The sequence below is a fragment of the Ambystoma mexicanum genome, chromosome 14 (genome assembly GCF_040938575.1).
Source record: "Ambystoma mexicanum isolate Mex_15411 chromosome 14, UKY_AmexF1_1, whole genome shotgun sequence".
Classification (NCBI taxonomy): domain Eukaryota; kingdom Metazoa; phylum Chordata; class Amphibia; order Caudata; family Ambystomatidae; genus Ambystoma; species Ambystoma mexicanum.
Genome location: NC_090940.1, coordinates 130581405 through 130606971, shown reverse-complemented (window position 1 = coordinate 130606971; position 25567 = coordinate 130581405). Strand labels below are relative to the sequence as shown.

Here is a 25567-nt window from a genome sequence, read left to right as displayed (position 1 = left end):
TCAGAGTGGACTGGCGAAAGAAGATTACCCAATCGAAAGTCTCTGTGAAATGGTTGATGCCGTAGAAGTGGCAGGAGGAGAAAGAAATTGAGATGCAAGATTTGAACGGTTAGGTTTGATCCCGGCAGAGGGAAACCTGTAGGTTTGATCCTGGCAGAGGGAAACCTGGGTGTGAGAGATGTCCTTGAACTTTGAAATTACTGTGCTCGAAACTACATTTACTAAGAGGCCTTGATGTAGGAGAGAAAAGAACAAGTTACTCACCAAATCTGGTAACGTTCTTTCGATGGGATGTCCCTCCGACATATTCCAAATCTATGACAGGTAATGTCCACAGCTGTGCTGCTTCGGAAAATTTTTCGGCAGAGGGCGTCCTGCGTCGATGGCATAGATCCAATGTCCCTCGGGGGACCCCGTCGAGGTTCGACGTCACCAGATGTTATATGTAGGACGCACCACGCCCGTAGCCTCAGTTGTAGTTTTTTCCCAGAACGTGTGGCACCAATCTCCTGCCAGTCTGACTGCAGATAGCCTTGCGGAAACGTAAGCTGCAATCGCATAGGAAATTCTCCAGAGGGGCTGGTTGGGAGGGCGATGTGGAATACATCAGAGGAACATCCCATCGAAAGAAAGTTACCAGATTTGGTAAGTAACTTGTTCTTCGAGGGGATTGTGTCCTCAGATGTATTCCAAATCTATGACAGACTCCCAAAGCAGTACCAGACAATGGAGGTGGGAAAAGAATTTAGAATACCCAATGAAATGGCGGAATAAAGAACCGCCTTACCAAAGGCCAAATCCCACCCGTGGACTGAATCCAGGGCGCAATGTTTGACAAAAGTATGTAGAGAAGCCCATGTGGCTGCTTCACAAATATTCTGAATAGGAACACCCCGCTGAAGGGCAGTGGAGGTAGCCACTCCCCTAGTAGAGTGAGCACGTAATCCTACCGGAGGGTCCTTACCCACCAGACGGTAACACTCAGTAATAGCGAGGATAATCCACCTTGACAAGGTCGGTTTGTTAACAGCCTGGCCCAAACGGTGTCCAGCATAACCGATAAATAATTTATCGTCCACTCTGACCCGGGACATCTGTGAAATATAAAAACTCAGAGCTCTGCTAGGATCCAACCTATGGAGCCTCTCCTCTTCCTTGCCAGGATGCGGAGGAGGATAAAACACTAAGAACTACTTTCTGGCTTAAATTAAATTCAGACACGACTTTCTGCAGAAAAGAAGACCGCACCCAAAGGACAACCCTGTCCTTATGGAAAACAGTAAAGGGTGGCTTGGCTGAAAGTGCCTGCAACTCACTCACTCTGCGAGCAGACGTAACCGAAACTAAAAACACTGTCTTCAAAGACAACCGTCTCAAAGGACAAGAGTGCAAGGGCTCAAACGGAGCACCCATCAGAAACTTCAAAACCAAATTCAAATCCCAAACCGGCACCTGGAAAGGGGACAGCGGAAACACATTAGTCAGCCCTTTTAGAAACTGCAAAATCAAAGGGATTCAGAAGAGCGCTTAAATATGGACAGCGCCGCCAGATAACCCTTAATGGTACCCACTTGAAGGCCCTTGTGGGCTAAATAAAGCAGCAAAGACAAAACCATAGGAATGGAACATTGGAAAGGATCAATCTTCTGTCTCCTGCACCAGTCGCAGAACTTACGCCAATGGCAACGGTACAGGGACTTTGTTGCTGGCCGCCTGGCCGAAAGCAACACCTCCAGCACATCATTCGGGAGGTCCCAATCCTTGTATCGCAACCTTTCAGATACCAAGCGTGAAGGTTGAGAGCCCTGACCTCTGGATGGAGAACCTGACCACCCTCCCTCGAAAGCAGATCCTCTCGGTAAGGAAGACGTCGTGGAAGGCAGATGAACATTTCTAGAAGGTCCGGGTACCATGCTCTCCTGGCCCAATCCGGAGCCACAAGGATCATGTGGGTCCCGAACCTCCGCAACACTTGAGGAATGACGGGGACTGGAGGAAACGTGTGCAGCAGCTGAAATGACCAATCCACCACAAACGCGTCTCCTAAGGCTCCTCTCGGAGGAAATCCCCTTGAGCAGAATCTCTCGCACTTCCGGTTGACACTGGTGGCGAAGACATCCACTTGCGGCGTTCCCCAAAGGGCGAAGATCTCCAGAAGGACTTCCTAAGCCAACTCCCACTCGTGAGAGACTGCGCTCTGCCTGCTCAGAGCGTCCGCCGCCGCGTTTTCATCTCCGGCCAGATGAACTACCGAGATCGAAAGACTTTGTTCGATGGCCGAGAACCAGAGCTGCATCGCCTCTCTGCACAACGGGAGTGACCCTGCCCCCTTTTTTGTTGAGGTAATGCAAGGCCACTGTGTTGTCCGTCATGATCAGAACACTTTCCCCCCGTACAGTCGGCAGAAAAGCCTTCAGGGCAAGCTTGATGGCTTTCCGCTCTAACAGGTTGATAGCCTTCCCCGGTTGATATGATAAGCCGTACTTCCTGTGCTTGAGATGAATCGGCACATGAAAAAACGCGTCCTTGAGATCGAGAAATACCAACCAATCCTGAAGCTGAAGGGCCTGGAGGACCCGAGAAAGAGTTACCATCTTGAACTTGTCCTTCCTGAGAAGTTTGTTCAACCAACGCAAGTCCATGATGGGTCTCAACCCTCCGTCTTTCTTGGCAATCAAAATATATGGGGAATACCATCCCTTGCTCCTCTCTGCTACAGGCACCAGTTCTATGGTGCCTTTCTCCCGCAGGGATAGGATTTTCTGCAAGGAGCGAATCCGGACGCTTCAAAGAGAGCTTCCCCGGTGAATTATCGTGAGGCCGCTGAAGGAAGGGAAGGCAGTAGCCGTGGGCTATAGTATCCAGAACCAGCGCATCTGAAATAATGGCACGCCATTCTCCGAGATGCTGTGTTAGCCTGCCCACAATCGGCAAACCATGGGACATGGCCTCATGACTGAGATGTAGCGGCTGCGGCAGTGCCTGAAGGCAAAGAGGCAACTGCCCGAGCGGAGGGGGGGGGGGCAGACCACGCCAAGTACTCTGTCACCCTCGACATCAGACACTGATAAGAAGATTCAGCATGCGCCCCAGGCTCCGGCTGGCCAAATTCCACCTCCAGAGAGGTGTCGAGGCCTCTGGCGTCATGCAACGACTGACGGAGTTCCTCCATCTGACTATGCCCAGACAAAGGTCATCAGGGACTTCAGAATGCACAGGCAAGCCCATCTCCTGATCAGACAGTTCATCAACCTCCGAAATTTCTTGCAAAGGTTGGAAAAATCCAATCCAGGAGGAGGAACAGACCTGGGCTCAAAAACAGGCCTCACAGACTTACTGCGAGCCTTCCTCGGAGGTTCCACAGCCCTCAAGGGCACCTCCGGCGAATCCTCCACAAACGGCGTTGAGGGCGCCAAGGGAATCGGTGTCAATGACTTCTTCGAGGGCGGAGCCCAGAGAGAGTCCTTCGACGGACACGGCGCCGACAGCGTCAACAACTTCTTCGAGGGCGGAACCTCGAGATCGTCCATCGACTGACACAGCGCCGATGGCATCGACGCCTTCTTCGAAGGCTTCACAGGTTTTGGCGGTCTCAATGGCGTCAAGGACCGGGACCTGGACCTGGCACGGCTACGGAGATCTCCCTTGTCCGATCGGGACCTCGACAGCTCCAGATGATCACGCCGACCTTCCGAGCCCAAAAGGCGTACGAGTGGTGGACCGAGCCCGTTCCCTTTCTTTCAAAGGCATGGACGGAACAGTGCCTTGCGACTGAAAAATCGCTAACATCTGCTGGCGGAATGGATCCCATTCGGCCGGCGACGAAGACTTGGTGGGACAAGTCAACTGTCTGGCGGAGTCGTCCTCTGACGAGGACGGGGAAGGCGACCGGTGACAGCGCTTCCTAGAATGCCTCGAGGCCAAGGAATGGCGGGAACCACTCCTAGACCGAGACCCCCCTGGATTTTTGCTGATGCGGAGAGTCGCCCCTCCAGTTATCGGTCAAAAGCCCAGCAGACTTCGATTTACGGGGCTTGGACCCCCCTACCTACCTTTAATTTCCCTTTATGCTGCCGCAAGGCCTTAGACGTCAGGAACTGGCAGTCCTCGCAATCGTCAGTGTCGTGGCTTTCGCCGAGGAACGAGAGGCAGATGTCGTGCGGGTCTGTGATGGACATTTTCGACCAGCAGTCCCGACACATCTTAAAGCCCGGCCTCGGGGTAGTAGAGGAAGATGAAGACATTGTTCGAAGAGAAGAATCGAGCGTGCCCAGATTACGAAGCTAACACGTTTGCGGAAAAAACAGAACTGAGGCTACGGGCGTTGTGCGTCCTATATATAACATCCGGTGACGTCGACCCTCGACGGGGACACGCGAGGGACATTGGATCGACGCAGGACGCCCTCTGCCGAAAATGTTCAGAAGCAGCACAGCTGTGGACATTGCCTGTCATAGATTTGGAATATGTCCGAGGACACAATCCCCTCAAAAGTGACGTTATAAGAAAGAAGGTCGAAGTGGTCATGCTGAGGTAAGAGTAAAAACCTTGCAGTTTTGTAAGTCTTCGACAGCGGAAGAGGGAAGCCTATGAAGGTGTGATTGAAGCTTGGGGAAGGGAACCCCACAAAGTGTGATTGAAAGGCTTGAGCCAGACTGAGGGGAGCTTATGTGAACTGTTTCAGGCTTGAGCTCGACTGAGGGAAGCCTAGGTGATTTGGCAGGCTTGGGCCCGACTGAGAAAAGCCTGTGAGAACTTGTGATTAAAGAAGAAACATTTTACCTCTTTTAGCCATACTCCCTGCCTTTCTACCCGTGGCGGTGGTGTTGGCATTCTCTATTGTTCAACTTCAGTGCCCTCTCCTTCTATTGCAGGTCTTCATTCTTTTTCGTCCTTTAAATTTTCATACACAGTTTTCTTGACGCATTTCCAGATTTAGTTTCTGATAATCTATCTTTCCCTGGGCTCTATTGGCTCATTCTGCAAAGATATTGATATTCTTATTTCCTTCATCCTCCCCTCTGTTACTCCTCATACTTTTGAGAGACTTCAATCTCCATTTTTATTCTGCTCATGCCTCTCTTCCTTTTCTTGCATTTCTACGGGAATGATTTCCTCTTTCACTCCCATCACTAATGAAGTGACCTCTTGCCTGGCACCTCCTACTGCTTCCCCTACGGACCATATACAATCAACACTTATCCCTAAAATCCATCCTTCTCTCATTTCCCATCTTACTTCTTTCTTCAGTATTTGCCTTTCTACCTCTACTTCTCCCTCTCTATTTCAACATGCTTGTTATTCCTATTCTAAAATAAATTTTAAAAAGATTCTGCTGATCCGTCACTAGCTTCCAATTTCTACCCTATTTCTCTACTTCCCCCATCTCTCTAAAGTACTTGAGCGCACTGTTTACTCAAGTCTCTACTTTTGTTTCTGATAATGCTATTCTTCCACGCTTTCAATCTGTATTTCTCCATTTTCATTCTACTGAGACGGCTGTTCTCTCTGTTCTTGATTCTCTTCTGCTCGGTAATCCAAACACTCTTCCTTCCTTATTCTGCTTTATCTTTCTGCTGCTTTTGATACTGACAAACATTCCCTTTTACTTGCTTCTTTATCTTCTGTTGTTTTCTCTGCTCAGTTCTCTCCTGAAGACAGAAGTAAATGCAGGGTTTTAGGACTCCCCGTGAGGTTATTCCCAAGTAAGCACAGGGTCTGGATCGACTGGCTAAGCGCCCTAGCAACCTTAGGTCCCTGGGCCCTCCTCAGGACAGCTGTCAGATCGTTGGGGGAGTTAAATGTTCAGGGAGGGAGGAAGTGGTCAGGGGGAAAGGAAAGGGGAGGGGAGGGGGGACCGGAAATAAGAACGGAAGTAGGATATAGGGGAGATACAACAACCATTGTGGGCTAAGAGGACATGGGGAAGCTGAAAATTCTCACGGTTAATGTAAGGGGCCTAAATGCCCCGGTAAAAAGTCGAGAACCTGCTAAGAAGGTAAAGAGTGGACATTATACTGTTGCAAGAAACACACATCAGATCCCAGGACAAAACAAAACTGCATCTCAGAGACTACAAACTTGTAGTGCAATCTAACGCACCAGACAAAAAAGTAGGAGTATTGATAACGTTTCAAGATGGCCGGGACACACAGCTACAAAACACACTGGTCGACAAGGTGGGGCGCTACGTATTTTCCAACGCTTCAATAGATGGGTTTCAACTAACATTAGTCTCTATATATGCACCTAATACGGGGCAGGACAGCTTTTTACGGGAGACATTTGGGAAATTGGAGAAATTTGCAAATGGGGAGAGAATACAGGGAGGGGACCCGAGTCTGGCATGGCACCCAATAACAGATAGGAGTACTGGAGGACACCAGGGGCAAGGGTCACCTACAAGAAATCTCCACCAAAAGATGGGCCATCTGGCGCTTTGTGATGTGTGGCGGGAACTCAAAGGGCAGCAAAGAGGATTTACTCACTTCTCCCACGCTTATAGCACAATGTCTAGGATTGACTATTTCTGGGTCTCAGTGGGGCTAATGGGGAAAAGTTCAAGGGATGGAAATAGGCCCAATCTCGCTATCAGATCATGCACCCCCTATGGATGGGAATCACAAAACCTGGGAGAAATAGAGGGCTGTGGAGATGGAGGCTCCCACAAGAAATACTTCAAGATCCCATCCTAGGAGATACTATCAGGGAAAAGATGGAAGAATACTTTGCCCACAATGACACAGGGGACGTCACGCTGGAAATAGTTTGGGAGGCCTTCAAAGCGGTCATGCGGGGCCATATGATAGCCCTGAAGGCATCTAAAGATAAACAGAGGTATCTATGGGAAAAAGAGCTGGAGAAGAAGATAACAGACATACAAGGGGAACTCACGCGGAACCCCACTTCTTGCCTGAAGAAGGCATTAAGACATGTGCAGGGACAATTAGATGTGCTCTGTACAACAAAAACAGAGAAGAGCCTCCTTCATCTCAGACATTGGTACTATACGAAGGCCAACAAGGCCGATAAATGCCTAGCCAGACAATTACGGGCCAAACAACAAGCGCTTAAGAATATACGAAAGGCACAGGGAGAGACACTAACACGCACAAGTGACATAGTGGAGGTCTGCAGAGACTACTACCAATCGCTGAATGCTAACGGCAGGCCAGACAGCTTAGACTAAGAAATCTACTTAAAAGCCCTAACCATACCACAAATAACAGAGTAAGATGGAGCGTTCTTGGACGGGGAAATTAGGGACGAGGAAGTGAAGAAAGCAATAGCAGGACTCCCAATAAACAAAGCATTGGTTTCAGATGGGTTTACGGCCGCGTTTTACAAGAAATATGCGGACATTTTAACCCCATTCTTAACAAAGCTATTCAACTCATTCAAGGAAGTGGGGAACGTGACACCATCTATGAACGAAGCCAAGATATTAGTCTTTCATAAAGCAGGAAAAGATCAGTCTCAGCCAGGGTCCTACCGCCCAATTGCCCTAATCAACCTCGATTCAAAGCTATATAAAAAAATCCTAGCAGCTAGACTCTCACTGCTCCTCCCCAAATTGATAAATACTGATCAATCAGGTTTTATCCCCGGCCGACAAACCCACGATAACATGAGACGAATAATACATCTGTTAGAGAAGATCGGCATCAAGCAAACCCCGGCACCATTAGGATCATTAGACGCTGAAAAGGCATTTGACCGAGTGGAATGGTCACTGCTGTTCCGAACGCTAAAAAATATATAGGGTTTGGGGAACAATATGTGAAAATGATCAGGGCTAACAACAATACTGCTTCCATTAGAATAGCCATAAACAGGGAAGTCACGGGCACAGTGGAGATAACAAGGGGCACAAAACAAGGATGCCTGCTGCCCCCCCTTTTATATGCTATCTTCTTAGAACCACTCTTCATCAGAATCAGAGAGTCATCCTTCCTCACAGGGATAGAAATGGCAGGCAGGCAGCATTAGATAGTTGCGTACGTGGATGATATGCTGGTCGCCCTTACGGACGCAGCAGCACGCACGCACCCTCCCCGAAGCAATACAAGAATTATACACATTCGGGCAATTTCCGGGCTAAAAATGAACAGAAATAAATCGGAAATACTAATTTTGGCAGGGGATAGAGGGCAAATAAAACATAAAGCGACCTCCCTAAACTTAAAGATAGCAGACAAGGGGATAAAATACTTAGGCATAACCCTTACGGGCAGGGTGGACCTCGTATATGGGGAAAACTATCCGGGACTGCTGGCGAAAATTAAAAGGGACATGGAGCGGTGGAACCCCCTAGCGATTTCCTGGTGGGGATGCATTACATTGGTAAAGACGACCATTCTACCAAAGTTGGTTTACTATTTTCAGGCTATCCTGATAAGGGTCCCCAAGTCCTTTTTCAGGGCACTCACAAAAGTAATGTCTTTATTCATTTGGAAAAAGAAACCCCCAAGGGTAGCTAGAGTAGTTCTAACAGCTCCAATTCAGGAGGGGGAATGTCTCTCCCAAACTTCAAGTACTATCAAGCGGCGCAACTGTGGGTTTTAAAGGAATGGATGGTGGAGGACCAGCAAATAATCTGGGCAGTGCAGGACAGGGCGGTGGTGAGATCCTCACTGGCAGAGACGTTGTGGAAAGGGAACAATTCAGGCACCCTAATCTTCGTATTAGCAAAGTCCTGAGGGCCCCACTGGAAGCCTGAGACGAGCAAACGCGGAAGGGCATCTTAACAGAAGTGCATGCCCCGTTCACACCAATGTTCGGGAACCCAGAATTTCCACCAGGAATGGAGAAGGGGCGTTCAACAAATAGGAGATAGTAAGGTGCACGAAAATAGGGGAAATTATAAGACCAGGACATTAGATTGTTCGAGGCCTGTAAAATACACCTGAACCTCAAGGAGGCAGACAGATACAAATATGAACAACTTAGACACTGGCTAGCGACACCGACCACCAAACAGGTGGACACAAGGGATCTCTCACCATCCGAAAAATTCACACTGACTAACTCAGGGCCCAAGAAACCTGTGTCGTCACTGTACAAGTTTATCAATGTGCAGAAAGAGGACATCAGGTGGAGTTATATGCTGAAATGTGAAAATACCCTGGGGGAAGCCATCAGTAAACCACAGTGGGAGGAACTCTGGAAAAACATCCCTAAACTGACTTGTTCGATCCAAATGAGGGAAATGTGGGTAAAGGTCATGACCCAATTGCACTATACCCTGGGGAGGCTAAACACAACGTACCCGCACGCATCCAAACTTTGCTGGAGAGGCTGCTCGTGGGAGGGCAACTGGCGGCATAAATGGTGGGACTGCCAAGGGATTCAGGGATTCTGGGCCAAAGTGAAGACACAGATGCAGGGGATGTTTCCAAACACTGGCCAACTGGGAGAGAGGGTATGGTTATGTGGGATAAAGGACATGATCGCAAAGAAATTCACTAAACCACATTGGAGGAGCTTTATGGGCTTAGTGATAGCGGCAGGGTCAGCTATTGCCCAGAATTGGAAACAACGGGACCCAACATTTGTGTTTGGCTGGCTTCAGAAGGTGTGGACATTAGTGACAATGGAAAGACTAACCCATAATCTACAGAGTACAAGTGGGTCCTTCACGAAGGAGTGGGGGGCAGTGTTGTAATACCTCCAATTAGACTATAAGGAACAATGGTACCCACATAATTTGGACATCTTCACGGAATGAGAGATCCGAACAGGAACAGAGGAAAGAGATCTTCCGGTGGGATGGAAGTTGGGGTTGAGTTAATGTTTGATTTCATGTATTAGAAAACAATAAAAATATATTTTAAAAAAGAGAGCTTCTCTCCAGTTCAATCTTCGTAGATATTCCACAAATCAAGGGAAATCACAAATCAAACAAGTGCTTGTTGTGCATGGACTTACCACAGTCTCTTTGGTTGGAGGCGGCTTGGTCTGCGGACAGGGTATCAGGACAAATGTCAAGGTGCCGTGCATTTCAGCCTGTGGTAGAAAGCAGATTGTGCTCATGGAATGAGTGCATTAGGCATGCTTGCATAGAACCGAACAGATATTGACTTTACCCAATTTGTTGCAATAACAGTTTGTCTTCATTTACATATTTGCTCTTGCAATATGGATTTTCACATCTGCCTAATATCTTCTTTAATTCTATTGGCCCACTTCTTCCACTCATCCTGGAAAGTAGTTCCCTGCATTTACCACCATTCTTAAGAACAACTTCCAAATCTGATGACCCCGTCATCTGGCATCTCACGACTTCTTGTTCTAGAAGTACACACTGGCTGGAATATCCTCATCTCTTTTACTGTATTTATACACCAGAATTCGCTGTGGTGCTAATATGCCTCGATATGCAGAGATTTTAATGAATTAAATTACAGAGAATGCTCCAATAACAAAAATGTTACAACTTAAAAATATCAAATTTTTGTTTCAAATGTATATGGGGTGGGGTAAGGGGTTAAAACGGGTGGGGAGGGGATTGTGAACATGTAACCCTATGCCTCCTCCCTAATTTCTTCTTGCCCTCATACATATTGCAGAACCACCCTGGTACAATTTACCTTCTATTTATTGAGTTCCCAGGGAGTGATTCATCTTTAAAGTTGAAGGCGAAATCTGCCCTGCACACCTTGGCTCTATCATGACTGACGTTGGGCTGAAAAGGGAAAGGCAGGTAGGTGTAGATGGACAGGTGAAAGCATCCATTTCCCAGACCATTCTTTCAAACGGTTTACTAATAGTCACATTAAATTCTTTGAACTGAACCTACACTTCATTCTGGTAAAATGTTAGAATGGATTTCTAAACTCTGGCCTGGTGGACAGATATTTAGGAGGCCACCCTCATTATTGTGAGCAGGGAGCAACTTCTGGGAGTTTAGCCAAACCAATCAAGGTAGCATGGAGAGAAGCCAAGGCTAAATCTCAGGAGTTGAGTGGGGCCAGGAGTCCACAATGAGTCCACACAGAGAAACACCAAGGACTACATTTAGACAGTTATACAAATAAACATTATAGGCCCAGAAAACACATGAATAAGGACTATTGGCAAGTAATATTGCACAATACTAGGTACAAAAAACACGTATACAGTAACTATAGTTGGTGCAATTAAAAACAATCCCACGCACCAATACCTGTCAAGGAAGGTAAGTGATAAGGTTAGCAGCAACTGTCCCCACAGGATTTACAATCCTAACATTAGAAGTCCAACCCAACTTGCATGGGGCCTTGTGCCCAAAAGTTCAAAGTTTCCAGTAGGGAAGATGTGTCCAAAAGTCAGGCGAGGTAGTATTCTAGGAAATTAAACAGTTCCCAGCTTTCAGAGGGCTTTAAGCAATAAGTTGTGCCAAAACCAAACAAGTATAAAAGTATCAAACGTTAGGCAAACCTTTCAAGGGTGGAGATGGGGGGGGCATGGTAAGTATAGCTACAACTTACCACCCGAACTGCGATTTCTTTTCAGACTTGGTGGGTCATCAGAGGGTCCTCTGAGGTAAGTTTTCCTGCCTTTGGTTCTCGTCGCTGATGCCCAGGAGCTGCAGGTGCAAGAAGAGTTCTGGTCGTGGATGGAAGCTCAGTGCAACCTCTTCTCAACGAACAAGGCAAGATCCACCACTACAGCACTCCTCAGGGCACTCAATCATGCGCAGGAAATTATGTTACAGGGATGGCCACTGTTGCAGGGCGAAACCAGGCGTCACGATTATCACGGTTGAAGAAAGCCTCCTATCTCAGTACCTGCCGACGGCAGGGAGCTGAAATGTTGCAGGAAGACTTCTTGTCGCACAATACAGAGACCCCTGGAGTTCCGGGCTGAAACTTGGAATGACGGCGCTTCCGTCGCACCAGCCCAATCTGGAGCTGGTCAGTCCAATGGGTGGTCCAGGGACACTTCCAAGGGCTCCACCTGACTTGGTTACTAGAAGATGCTGGGAGTAGTTGTTCCTACCAGTCCAGAAGGTTGAAGCACCGATGAGGCAGCGATCAGTATCCAGACAGGGCTCCACCGGAACTCCAGACCGATTCGGTTGCCAGGCCTCTTCCGGGATTGTCCACAGATCTTCCACGGTCTTCACAGCGATGACAGGATACTTGGCACCTCTTCAGATTTGCTGGAATGGCTGCGGGACACGTCTTCTTATCCCAAAGTCAGGTGAGCGTTCAGACTTAGGGCTCCAAAGGCAAGATCAGCCCCAGACATGGACACCAGCAGTGGTCCAATCAGGGACCACTGTGGGTTTCAGGCAAGCAAGCACAACAGATTTTCAGGCCCCAGTATGTGGATTGGACCAAACAGTCCCAGCCCACTTCCTGGGAACCCACTCACATGGTATGCACAAGCCAGCAAAAAGGAAGCCTTTCTGGGGCATGTGCATGACCAAAAATGATTTTCCTGACTTGGCAGGGCAGGCTAAAGAAGAAAATCACCAAGGAACCAACATAAAATGTTGTGGCACAGCCATGTTTGGACACTAGCCACTGTTAGTAACCAAATGCAGCAAAGCTAACAAATAGTACAGTAAAATGTAGGAAAGAAGTAACTGCTGTCACCAGTTTGTCCTTAGGTAAGCAAAACATCCCTTTGAGTGTAGTTTAGAGTGTAGTCTAGGGTCATACAAAAGAAACCCATTATCTATGGTTAGTAAGGGATTTAGTGAGGGGATGGGCACTGAGGCAACTATTATTTTCTCAGTGGATGAAATAAAGAAGGCAATTGGCCAACAGCGCTGTAACCGCACTCCAGGCCCGGTCAACATACCGGCTGATTGATTTGTCATGGCTCCAGACTTGTGGGCTCCAGTACTGACCCAAGGGGTTAATGCAATTTGTGCGGGTGGGCCCATTCCACCATCGTGGCATATGACAGTTATTCAACCAATTTATAAAAAGGGTCCCAGAGTTTCTCCTGCTTCACACAGACCAATATCTCTCTTGCACGCTATAAATGTAGGTCGTGCCATTTTCGCCCAACTGGAGGATTGGGTTACGAGTAATAGAATCTTTTCACCGGTCCAGCTAGGTTTTAGGCCGGGGATGGGTACAGCGGAGCAGGCGCTCAACCTTTACTTGGTAATGGCACATTCTCTCTACCTGAAGGAAGAGCCCATCTACCAGGCATTCATGGACCTGAGCACAACATTTGATAAAGTTAATTGCACCATGTTGTGGGATAGGCACAGGTCCATGAATTGTCAAGGCACTTTAGTACATTTGCTGTATGGCTCTACGCAAGCATGTGTCCGGTGTGGTGTTAATGGGCAATGCACAGGCTCTTTTCCAGTCGTACTGGGAGGTCGCAAGGGATGTGTGTTAGCACCCCTGCTCTTTTGTCTATACATAAATGGGCTCCATAACCATCTCCTAAAGGCTACTCCTGTTGGCCCAGAAATGGCAGGTTGGCCACTCCCAGTTCTAGTGTATGCGGACGACTCTGCCCTGATGGCCCAGACACCAAGAGCTCTACAGGCACTCATTTAGAAGTATGCCACTTTCATGGAAGGGCTAGACCTGGTAGTAAATGCAGTAAAATTCAGTGGTGATGGCTTGCTGGAAGGGGAGAAGGAGGATTAATTTCAGGACCATGCATGGCAGGAATACCGTCATCCCAAGGGTGTACTTTTCTGACTACCTGGGGGTCAGATTCTCTGCAAGTGATGGTGCCATGGCCTATGTATCCAAACTGGCATTGAAGTTTAAGCAGGCTTTGGGTGGGGTCTCTAGAGCTAGGTCTATGTTCAAAGCCAAACCTATCACCCCGTTGCTGCAGTTATAGAAGGGTAAAGCGGCATCAGTGGCTAGATTTGGGATGGACCTTTGGGGTGACTCGAATGTGGGTGCGGTCTAGACTCTGGACAACCATTTTTTTTAGCATCTGCTGGGGTTGCCTACCTCGGCTCCGAATTATGGAGTATACATGGAGCTGGGCTGCACATCAATTGTGGATACGATCTTGCTGAAGCTGATATTACACTGGCTTAGGCTATGGGGTAGTGTTAAAGCCACTTTAACGCATGAACTGATCATTTTTATATTAGATACGGATTTGGGAGATAAGATTCCATGGCTGCTCAAAATGAAGACAAAGTTGATAGGATCAATACCATGCACCTGTACCCACCGAGCAGTACACTCTTCCGAGAGAGAGAGATGCATCATTGGACCGTATGACTATTTGAATCTGCGGGATTAGACACAGAAAGATCAGAAATTGCGAAACCTAAGATTCATGGCCTGATGACCATAGTGTCTCTGGTCGTTCAGCGCACTTTGCTCTGGGCAAAATTCCCTGCAGATCGTGTGCTTATATTCAGGGCAAGGTTCAACTATATCCACCTAAGGGCCATGGTGGCAGCTTGGTCCAGGGAAGGAGTGGACCGATGCTGTCTGGTATGCGATGCTCCATATGAGGATTTAACTCGCTTGATCTTTCCTTGCTCAGTTTATGCACTGGTTAGAAGGTAGCTTTTACGACCCCTATTGCAGGAACAGGGTTTTGCACAGTATCGACCTCTATTGATATACTTGTTGTGGTTGGACTCTCCATGTGTGGGTAGGTACCTACTTTCATTTCTGAAAAAAGCATTGCATCAAAGGAAATGTTTGATGAGTATGGTGCCCTGAAATGAGCTAACACACATCATCCATTGAATAGTATTTATAACTCATTTTAGATGTTATCATTCGCTGTGTTTAATGGATGTTTGTTTTATTGTGTACTAATCTTTAGATATTCTTTAGATATTCTTTTATTGTGTACTTTTTTATGGATTGTTCATACATATCCAAAATAAACATGATGATGATGAAACCCATTGCACTGCATTGTGCAATGATAAAAAGTTACCAAAAAAAAAGAAACAAAGTCAAAAGACTAAGAGAAACATAGTTCCTCAGTACTGAAAGCCTAAAGGACTAGTTAGTTTTCCCATAACATGTGAGCAAAAGCCCAGTGGAGTGAAGCTGAAGACTTCACTTTACTGTAAAAAGTTGGGTCATTGTGAAAAACAAAAGCAAAATGTTTGGGGGTCCATAGAATATGGAGGGAATGTTGCTACGAGAAAATGGATATAAAACTCGATAAAAAAACTCTGATTACCCATCTCAGTTTATATTTGTTAGGCAGAAACCTGTGCAGTCCCTTAGGGACCACTGCAAAAAGTTTAAGACTACAGGTGTTAGCAGTAAACCCAATTGGTAGCAGTCTGTACCAGATTTACCTGGTAGCTGTGGCTGAGCAGTCAGACTTCTCTCAAGAAGAGTTAGGCAGTATATAGAGTATACACATTAGGTAAAAAAATACAGTAGCACAAGCAAACACTGACCAGAGCTTTGGTATAACGTATACAATTATGTATTTAAAAACACACTTGTAAAAATACGCTGGCACTAATATGTCAAGCAAATTCAAACACAGTCACTAGAAATATATACACCTCCCTGCTAATTATTCGACAAGTCTTAGGAAAAGAACACCACTTATTATCAACACAGGGGTGAGCGCTTAACCAAGATGGCACTCCAATAATTATTTAAAAAGAGAGGGAAAAGGCAGAAATAGGAACACACAACACCAACACTTTTAAAGAACCACAGCAAGTCAAGTAAGGCAGGGTCTACCGTAGAGCAAAACGTTCATAGGCCAGGCCCACTCTTGGAGAGAGCAAGGCGGAATGTGCCCAAGATCACACAATTGAAGTACACTTTAAAAGTCTTTGCAGATAGTTCGAAAAGGAGTTAGATCAGTTCAGAAAAGTTAGTTAACAGGTCCGAGGTCACCCCAGGATAGAGAGTCAAGGATTTACTGGACACCTTGGACCATCTGTTGCAAGGGAGACCAGGCGGGACACAGTACCCGAAATGGTGAGAATGCTCCAGCGGGGGCAGTTGTTCCTGGCAGCGGGTGCAAGTCGGTGCTTCGTCCAGGGGAAGTGAAGATCTCGATGTGGAGGAAAGCTGGAGGTCGTTGCACTGCCAGGGAAGAAACCAGCTGCGGAGTTTCCCCGGTTAAAAGGTACTACCCTTTTATTTGCGGTAGTGGTGAAGCGTGGCTATCCGGCCGCTGGGGTGCTTGGCACGGGCGATTCGACCACGAGACGATCCAGGAAGGCGAAAAGAGGGCGAACTGGTTAACCCCACCAGCTCAAAGGAAGAAGACTCTCCTGGAAGAAGATCTTCTCTGTCGTTGGGAAGTGGTGAGTCGGTTCAGCAGGGCTTCACCGGTGGTGTCGTCGTTGCAGGTCGGCTCAGCTTCTCCCTCTTCGGATTCTTTAGGTCCTGTGGCGACTTCTGAAGTTCCAGTCCCCCAAGCCCTGCTTTTATGCAGAAAACCCCCATTCAACAGTCCTAGCTGTCACTTAAACATGCTAAGTGGTGAGCCGGGCGGCTCACCACTGGGCCAATCACACATGAGTGCGACTTGAGTTGCAGAGGCAACTCAGTCCAGGGTGCCTATTCCCCCCCTCCCACACATCCTGTAGACCCAGACAGAGTGGCACCACTTTTGGAGGCTTCTGTGCAGAAGCCCGCCAAAAGTGGAACAAAGGGCTCGATTTGGGTTGGAGTCACAGAGGCAAACACAAACGTCACTTTAAAACCGAGTCCTAGCAAAAAGACCCAACCGAGGAATAAATAACCCGGCGGTATCTTTAACATTGCACCAAAAAGGTGGTGCGTACAACATTAATGGGAAAATCCCATAGGAAATATTCTGGTGGAATATTCTGCGTGGTAACCACTGCCACCAGCCAGAAACTCGACAAGGGGGGACTGGACAGTACCCCCTTGGAAAACAGACCTAGGGGCAATCGCATTACCCCTACCAGTACTTCTACAATATGATGGTTTGTACTGGTTCTGTTCACAATTTAAGACTAGTAAAGTCAATGGTGACTTTACATGCCCTGGGAGACAGTAGTCAGTCCCAGGGTATGGAGTCTATGTTTGGGGGTCACTATGACACCCCTGTGTTACTGCACTGAGGGTGCTGTGTAACACACTTACCAAAAACACATGAAGCCCAATGGAGTAAAAGACCCCATAGCCCATAAAACACAAAGTCAAAGGACATTCTCAAATCATGCCTAAGAGTGGGAGAAAAAGAGTCTCACTCTTAGCATGAGAAAAAAATAAACCCCAAAAATCCAGCAAAGCTGCTGGGGGACTCACTAGGTTTGGGCCTATACAGAGAATTCTCCCTAACAATATTTACCAGACACTCGAGTCTAGAGGCGAGAATTGAGCAGCAGAACAAACAAAGAGGACATTGGCTTAAATTCTGCCCTATTTCTTTTATCCATCAGGGTAGATAAACTAGGTACCATTTGCATCGTGTGATACCCTACCAATCTACCCTGAAATCCTGTGAGCATACACACGACACACATACACAACAAGTGTAGGCAGTTCAGATGCATGAACTTTCTACCATAAGGACCATAGGTCAATAAGGACATTTGACCTCCAACAAAACATTTATGCATAGTTGGAGAATCAATTGCGTCTGTGTAGCTTCTTGTAGACAACCTCAGGAGCAAATTACATGCAGCCATTACATGGAATGGAAGGCAGTATATATGGACCAGTGCATTGGGCTGCAAATTACATAGCTAATCATTTAGGCTGTTAAGTTAATATGCAAGAAAACAAACCTTGCTCTATGCATCAGGAACTGTACTTAATTCAGTCCTGATTTGGAACAAATTATTTTTCTGAAAGACCTTGAAGATTTTGTTTCGTTAAATTCTTGGACTATAATGTCAGCAATTTAATTCACTCACCAGTAGGTCAAACACCGCATTAACATCCTTTCCTCGGATTTCAATACCATTAATCTCAAGAACTTCGTCCCCTTCGTGCAGCAACCCACTTTTCTCTGCGGCTCCACCTTTCACGATGCGGCTGATGATCACAGAATCCAGCTCATTTCGTACCGTGGCTCCCTAGGAAAATGCAATGAAGTTGGCGGTTCTGTTATTGTACACAGCAAGGTTCAAAACGAGAAATTATATTAAGAGCACAATGTCATTCAATTATGTTCAATAGAAAAGTTCTATAAAATAAATGACCATCTTAAAAGCACGTTTGTTGTGCGAGCTGCCCCTCTTCTTAATCATCATACTGAAAGAAAATGAATTTTACTTTCAATGTCACATTTTCTCCGGGAAACAAGATGGACGAACGAGCCAAGTATTTTAAAGAGAGAGGCCTTTTACCAAACAAGAAACAAACAAGGTATTCTTTTTCTTTATACATACAACACTATTATTGTTATCTGAGGGTTGACTTTCATCCATGCAAGGGGAGAAATTCTGGTTTCATGAGAAAGGTTTGTATGGAAGAACGTTGTGACACATCAATGGCACTCTGGTATCCTCCATGTTGATCTGCATCACATGTTGCTTAAGTGCGAGTGGGCCCCCATATTTGTCAATTTAAATAATGTAAGTCATTAACATAGGATTTGTGAGCTATGCTAAAGGTGGCTTGGAAAGCCAGCAGTTTGTAATAGCATATCGACCACCCAGGACTTGAGTGGGTTTGCGACTCCAGAATGGACGGGTGGGCGTGAGGTTCTAGAATCAACAGGGTACATTAACAAGAAGTCCAAACTTAATGTTTCTGAAAGGCTGGTGTACCTGCAGTTTCTCTTTCCATACACCAAACTGTTCGAATTAGTCACATAGAAGCCCTATTTTAAACAAGTATGCTAAAGAATGATCGTTTAATAGATTACTTGTGTTGGCATATTTACTTTTATATTCTGTTACTAGAGTTACAGCCTGCATCCACATTTTCAAGTTGTTTTTTATGAAACATTAAATCTCCTTAATTACTTTCCTATGTTGCTAGCAATTGAGAGGATCAATACATTTCCCTTTTTTCATGCTCAGCTTGCAGTGCTAGAACCATAAAATCATAATACCAACAGACTCATAATTGACTGGAAGACCTCATGACAATTGTTTTGCAACTATTTAGAAATGTCAAGAATCTCTGCTGTACTAGAACATCTTCTAGAACAGTATGTAAGATTGATATGGTGAACTGGGATCTCTGGGAAAGGAAACAATTACCTTGAACCTGCAACTCCAGCGAAGGGGAGAAAGAAATAGAAAAAGTAAAAGAGAAAAGAAAAAGAAATAGAAAGGAGAAAAATGAAAGGACAAGTGAGAACAAGAGGAATAAAGAAAGGAGAACGAGAGTGAACAAGAGTAAGAAAGAGAGAGAAGGGGAAATATTAAGATTCAATACTGGCAAAGCAGAACAGGAAGGAGCATGCAGCTTTGATATGAAAAACTGATAGAGAAGGTGTTACTGTTCCATAAATGCACACTGCGACTACTTTATGGAAGGATTTATGTAAAAGTCACAAAGGTTTGACCATGGTGCGATCTTGGACAGGGAGCCAATGCAAGTAGACCAGTGTATTCAAAATGTTGTGCCTATTTGAGAGACTGAACATGAGGCAGAAAGCTGCATTCTGGATTTGTTGCCACACAATCCCAACACAATAACACTCTTTTGACTGCCCTTGAATAGGGGCTGGGCAAATAATGAATCATACATACAAAGTGAGCAGAAAAAAACCTCACTTTACGAAGGGATGCAAAATGGAGGGCCAGCATAACCGTCCTGAGTCCGGCCTCCTCTGGTAATCACGGAAGATTACTGAATTAAAGGTTGGAGACAATTTGGAGATGTGTAACTTGGGTTAATAGTAACATACATGAAACCGTTTAATCTCAGCATCCTCAAGAAAAGGGGCCCTACTGTTACTTGGAAAAGTATTTCAATAGCTAGAATTATTAGAACTTCACCCGATGGTTTAAAAACAAAGTGGAAAAGTCAAAATCTTACTTTACTGTTTTCAAAATAATAAAAAGGTGCAAAACTAGCAGCCATGGCTATCTGACAACATTAGATTTAATACTTAACTGTGGGTTAAACACTTCAAGGCATAGGCATAAAATAAGCAGTGTCGCAAAGCAATTTGCTATGTAATTCTGTAGGCTTGCTAATTAAGTTGACACTTGTGAAGCAAAACTGGTGATTTAAATTGCCCTGTTCAAAGAAGAAACCGCTCACTCTATATTCCTCTCTTGCCCTGAGGGACCTCCTTACCTTTTTTGGTTCTCTGTCCAATGCAAGTTCAAAGGGGCTAATGGAGCGAGTGCAGATGCAATCATCTCCTCCGGCACATAAAGGTGATAACGAAATGTGTGGGAAAAATTCTCCCTTTTCAAAAAATTACAAACCGGAAGTTAATCGTGATGGTATTTTTGTTAAGCCCTCTATATTAAGTTTACCAAAGATCAGTACATGTCAACTTAATTTTTTAAAAGAAAGTCCTGAAGTTCAATTCCTAAAAATGTAAGTTAATACATAATGACATACATTACTGACCGTAATAGCATTTCGATGATTCTATCTGCTTAGATCCACATGCTGTGTATATAGTCTGACATTTAGTGGTAATTGTAGAGTATTGCATCTTGTCTTTCGAGGATCGAAAGGGGAAGTCGGCATGGGCGTACTTGTAACACTATCCGTGATGTGCAGTGTACCCAAAATCCTTCACGCGCGGAGGTCCTGCTGGTTGTGATTTTACTGCTGCGAGGGAGCCTTATGACCAACGTGAGTGAGTACAGATAGAGAGAGAATAGTAAGAGGTCCATGTTGCTTCTACTCCAAGCGGGGCGGAAGGGTGGGCGCAAGTGGACCTAAGCAGATAAAATCATCAGAAATGCTATTATGGTAAGTAATGCATATCTTTTTTTTAAAACATATAACAGGATCAACAATAGGTAACAATTCTCAAAAGTTCTAACATTAGTAATGCATGTCTTCTGATGCTTGTGAATCTGTTTAGAGTCACATGCTGTGCATGGCCTAGCGAGCAGTACCCAGAGTTGGAGGTGGGGTGTGAGAAGTAACAGTAGTAAAGAGATGTCTTAGTACTGCTTGTCCCACCTGAGAATCTGAGTGAGTATCTAGGCAGTAGTGTATCGTAAAGGTGTGTATAAAACTACAGGTTGCTGCTTTGCACATGGAATCAAGAGGAACATTTGCAATGAATGCTATGGAAGCCCCACACCCCCGAGTAGAGTGTGCTCTAGGCTTGAAAGGCAGATCTCTCTTAGCAAGAGTGTAGCAGAGTGCGATGCAGTTTACAATCCACTTTGAGATAGAGAACTTAAGAGACAGGGTCCCCTTCTCTACCAGCCGCCACTGAAACGAAAAACTGATTGGTCTTTCTTAGTGGTCTAGTCTTTGCCAAGTAATATATGACTGCCCTTCGCACATCAAGTGTGTGTGTAGGCTTCTTTCTGCCACATTAGTGGGGTTCTGGAAGAAGGTGGGTAATTCTATAGATTGCTTCACAAGGAACTTTGACATGAATTTAGGTGCAAACCTAGGGTCAGTGCGCAAAACCACCTTATCTTTGTGAATTGTGACAAATGGGTCTTGAACTGAAAGGGCCTGTAATTCACTGAATCTTCTTATTGAGGTGACTGCCACTAGGAAGGCAGTATTGTAAGTGAGAGTCTTAAGGCAAGCCTTATGCATAGGTTCAAAGGGAGATCCCATTAGTCTAGTTAATGCCACATTTATGTCCCATCCGGGAGCTGGGTTTGAAATCGGGGATGAAGTATTAACCCCTTCCATAAATGCCATTGATCACTGGGATCTTCCACCACGACACCTTCTTTTGGGACGTGGTGTATGCTGAAAGTGCAGCCAGGTAGACCTTCAGAGAATTAAAAACCATACCCGAGTCCAGTAGATGAGTCAGGTACAAGACAATGTGGGTCGGAGAGCAATCAACGGGATTGATGCCCTTAGAATGGAACCAGTTAATGAAGCGTTTCCATTTATTGGAATAGCAATGTCTGGTGTTAGGCTTTCTTGCCTCTTAAAGAATGTCCATGCATCTCTGAGGAAGTTGGAGGTGCCCGAACTCTATGATCTCAGTAGCCAGGCCGCTAAGTTGACAGTTTTTTGGGCAAGGATGGAGTGTCTCCCCCTTGTCTTGTGAGAGGATGTTGTATGGGCAAGGTAGCTTCATTGGAGGAGAGATAGACATTGCTATCGGATTGGACAACCAGGGTTGGCGGGCCCGCATGGGGGCCACCAGAATCATTGTGACTAGTTCCTGGTGCATCTTGTGCACTATCTTGTTGAGTAGGAGAGTTTGGGGAGGGCAAGCGTAGACTTATTTCCCTGACCATGTTATCCAGAGACTGTTCCCCTTCGAGCGGTTCTGGGGGTACCTGGAGAAGTAATCTTAGCATTGTGCGTTCTCCAGAGTTGCGAACAAGTCAATCTCTGGGAAGCCCCATTCCGCGAAGACGTTGGAGATGATGTCTTTGTGTAATTGCTATTCATACTCTGTGGGTAGAGGGAAGTCTCTGTTGAGCACGTCTGCCAGAAGATTGAGTTCCTCTTGAACGTGTTGAGACAGGAGAACATACTGTGTTTGAGAGCCCACTTCCAAATGTTCTTGGACAGTTTGGATAGCCCAGGAGAGTGTGGGCCCTCCTGTTTGTTCAGGTAATACATGGCCGTGGTGCTGTCTGTGAGGACCAGTACTGTCTTCCCCTGTAGTTGTGTTTGAAAAGCTTTGAGCCTTGAACACTGCCAACAATTCCAACAGGTTTATGTGGTTAAGATGCTACTGCTGGGGACCAAACGTTGTGCACCGTGCGATGAAGGAGGTGAGCCCCACCACCCCGTCAGAGATGCGTCCATAGTGAGTGTGGCTCCTACTGCGGGGGTAGTGAAGGTCATCCGTTTCAAGAGGTTTTCCCTCTACCAGAGAGAGAACGAGGGCTGCTGATACAACCACTAGATCATCCCATTGTCCGCTGGCCTGACACCATTGGCTGTTGAGCCACTCTTGCATGCTCAAAAGTGCGTGTGGGACTAAGTAAATGCAGGAGGCCATCATCTCCAACAGTCGCATGGCTTTGCGTACAGTCACCTTGCGACTGGCTACATATTGAGGGATTTGGAACAGCATGTTTTGAACCATCTTGTTGGAAGGGAAGACGAGGCTGTCTTCTGTTTGTATTAGAGCTCCCAGAATTAGTTTGACTTGGCTGGGGTCTAGACTTGACTTCTCGTTTATTAAGAATCCCAGACTGAAGAGTAGATCTACTGTCTTTTGGGTGTTATTAGCCAGTAGTCGAGGTAAGGGTAGACTGGAATGGACTGCCTGCGCAGGTGAGCCGCTACTACCGCCAGCACCTTTGTAAATACCCTTGGGGCTGAGGCAATGCCGAAGGGAAGGACCTTGAACTGATAGTGTTTGTCCTGTATCATGAACCTTAGGTATTTTCTTTGCGCTGGCAGCATTGAAATATGAAAGTATGCATCTTTCATGTCCAATGTTGCCATGTGATCGCCCTGTGTTAGTAGAGGGATTACCTCTTGCAGTGTTGTCATTCGAAACTTTTGTGGTTTGACTTATTAGTTTGTTGGGCGCAAGTCTAGCAGAGCGCGCATGGTGAGATCCTTTTTGGGGTAAAAGGAAGTACACTGAATAAATACCCTTGTTTACCTGTAGAACGGGGACGACTTCGATCGCGCCCTTTTCTTGCAGGATCTCGACCTCTTCGAGTAGGATCTTCGGATGTTCTGGAGACAATTGTCTGGACATTGGTGGCTGGTATTGAGGTGGCCGGCTTTACTCGATACAGTTACCGTGGGTGACTGTCTTGAGCACCCACTCGTCTGTGGTACTTACCTCCCATGCATGGAAGAATGATGTTATCCGTCCCACGACTGGGGAGGCATGGGAGGGGACCTGGATCGGTAAGTCATTTTTGATCTGAGGCCGGGGAGCCTCTTGGGGTGGTGCTTCTACCCCTTCCTTTGCCATGGCGCTGTCCTCTTGGTTGATATTGGCTTGTGGCAACTGCCCCTTGTCCTGAGGACCACGATGTATTTCCTGTTCCGTACTGATTGTGGGGGGAACGTGGGAAAGATTGTCCCCGAAAGGAGCGACGAGAGCTACCCCCTCGCTGCTGATAGTGCCTCTGTTATCTGGCTTAGTGACTTTAAGGGTTTATCTTCTTTTTTCATAGTCTCTAAAGCCTCATTCACCGCCTTTCCAAACAGGTTAGATCCTTCTACCAGCGTGTTAATGAGAGATGCCTGTGTTTCCGGTTTAAATCCCACATTTGTTAACCATGCGTGCCTTTTAAACAAGATAAATTGGGCCAGTGTTCGTCTCTGCAGCATCCAGGTTTTTTTTAAGAATGTTTTGATTAACCTGCCTCCCCTCCGACACAACCACCAGCAGGCGTGATCGTGTTGGCTCTGGGACTACCTGCAGGCCATCCTGGAGCAAATTCCACTGGACGCTGTAACTAGCCAACAATGTGGTGTTAGCTATCCTGGTGGAATAGGCTGCTAATGTTGTAATGCGCTTCCCCAGGGCATACAATTTCTTGCAATACTTGTCCGGCGGTGCCTCAGCTGTAGAAAAGGGTACTCCTGCTCTCTTTCTAGTTGTTGTCACCACTAGGGAATCGGAAGTGGCATGCTCCTGTTTTAAAGTGGGTCTGTAGGCAAGGGGCGAAAGTTTCGACCCGTGGGTTTACTGCCCTTGTTTGTGATGAAGTCAGCAAAGAGGCGGCGATGCACCGTTTGATGGAGTTTAACAGAGGTATTGCCTGACTTGAGGGTGGTTTTTCTTTGAAGATATCCTCTACGAAGTCGGTGTCTTGCACCGCCTCTTGAGTGGCAATCTGAAAGTGTTCAGCTGCGTTCTTAAGGATAGCATTGAATGCCATCTGGTCATCGATGGGAGGCTTGTCTCATATGAGGTGAAACGGGAGGATCGAAGCACAGTGTGTCTAGATCAGGGGTAGTGGACGGTGACAGCCCTGGTGCCTCACCCACTGGTTGCTCATCAACCCAATCTGGGGACTGGTTTATAGGCTCATCAAAGGGATCCTCACCCTGATCATAAGGTTCCTGAGGAATCTCCTCTGGTTCTGTTCGATCAAACACCTCATAATGGAGTGTGGCTGGAGGTCCTTTGAAGTTTAGCCACAGTAGGATAGTAGTCCTCTCTTGGCCTTTTAGGGGTGATAACATTTTTTGAAAAGTCCACACATTTTGAAAGTGTATTCATGTAACCCTCAAACTTGTACCTGGTCCATAAGGATGACCCGAGGGGTCTGGAGGGGGAAAGGGCTTTTCTTGAGGACGTGTGTTTTTAGGCCTCTATTAGGAAGGATTCTCATTTATGTGAAGTTCTCTCCAGTTGTGTATCCCTCCCACCCGCCCAACGTTTTACTGCTGTTTAACACCATTGTCTGACTTTGCCAGAGGAGCAAAGCCTTCAGCTGCACTCCCCTGGGCATTTCGCTCCCTTTATTATGGGGAAACTGGCATGCCCTTCAACACAGTCCATACTGGGAGACTTGGTTTTCCTTAGTCCTGGTCATTGTTGCAACTTTTCTGCAACTTTGCAAGTGCAGTACCTTACAGTATAGTGCACTTGGGTCGTCCTGTCATTTCTAAAGGCC

General features: G+C 46.3%; 1 protein-coding gene across 5 annotated transcripts in view; it reads right to left on the bottom strand.

The window, feature by feature from the left end:
- The window catches only part of PALS1 (protein associated with LIN7 1, MAGUK p55 family member), a 908688-nt gene that overhangs the window by 298182 nt on the left and 584939 nt on the right, over positions 1–25567 (bottom strand). For all 5 annotated transcript variants that reach the window (XM_069638717.1, XM_069638715.1, XM_069638719.1 and 2 more), the window contains 2 exons: positions 17807–17968; positions 9928–10005 (listed from right to left, as the gene is read on the bottom strand). In XM_069638717.1, the coding sequence (XP_069494818.1) occupies positions 9928–10005; positions 17807–17968 (240 nt within the window). The remainder of the gene's footprint in view (positions 1–9927; positions 10006–17806; positions 17969–25567) is intronic.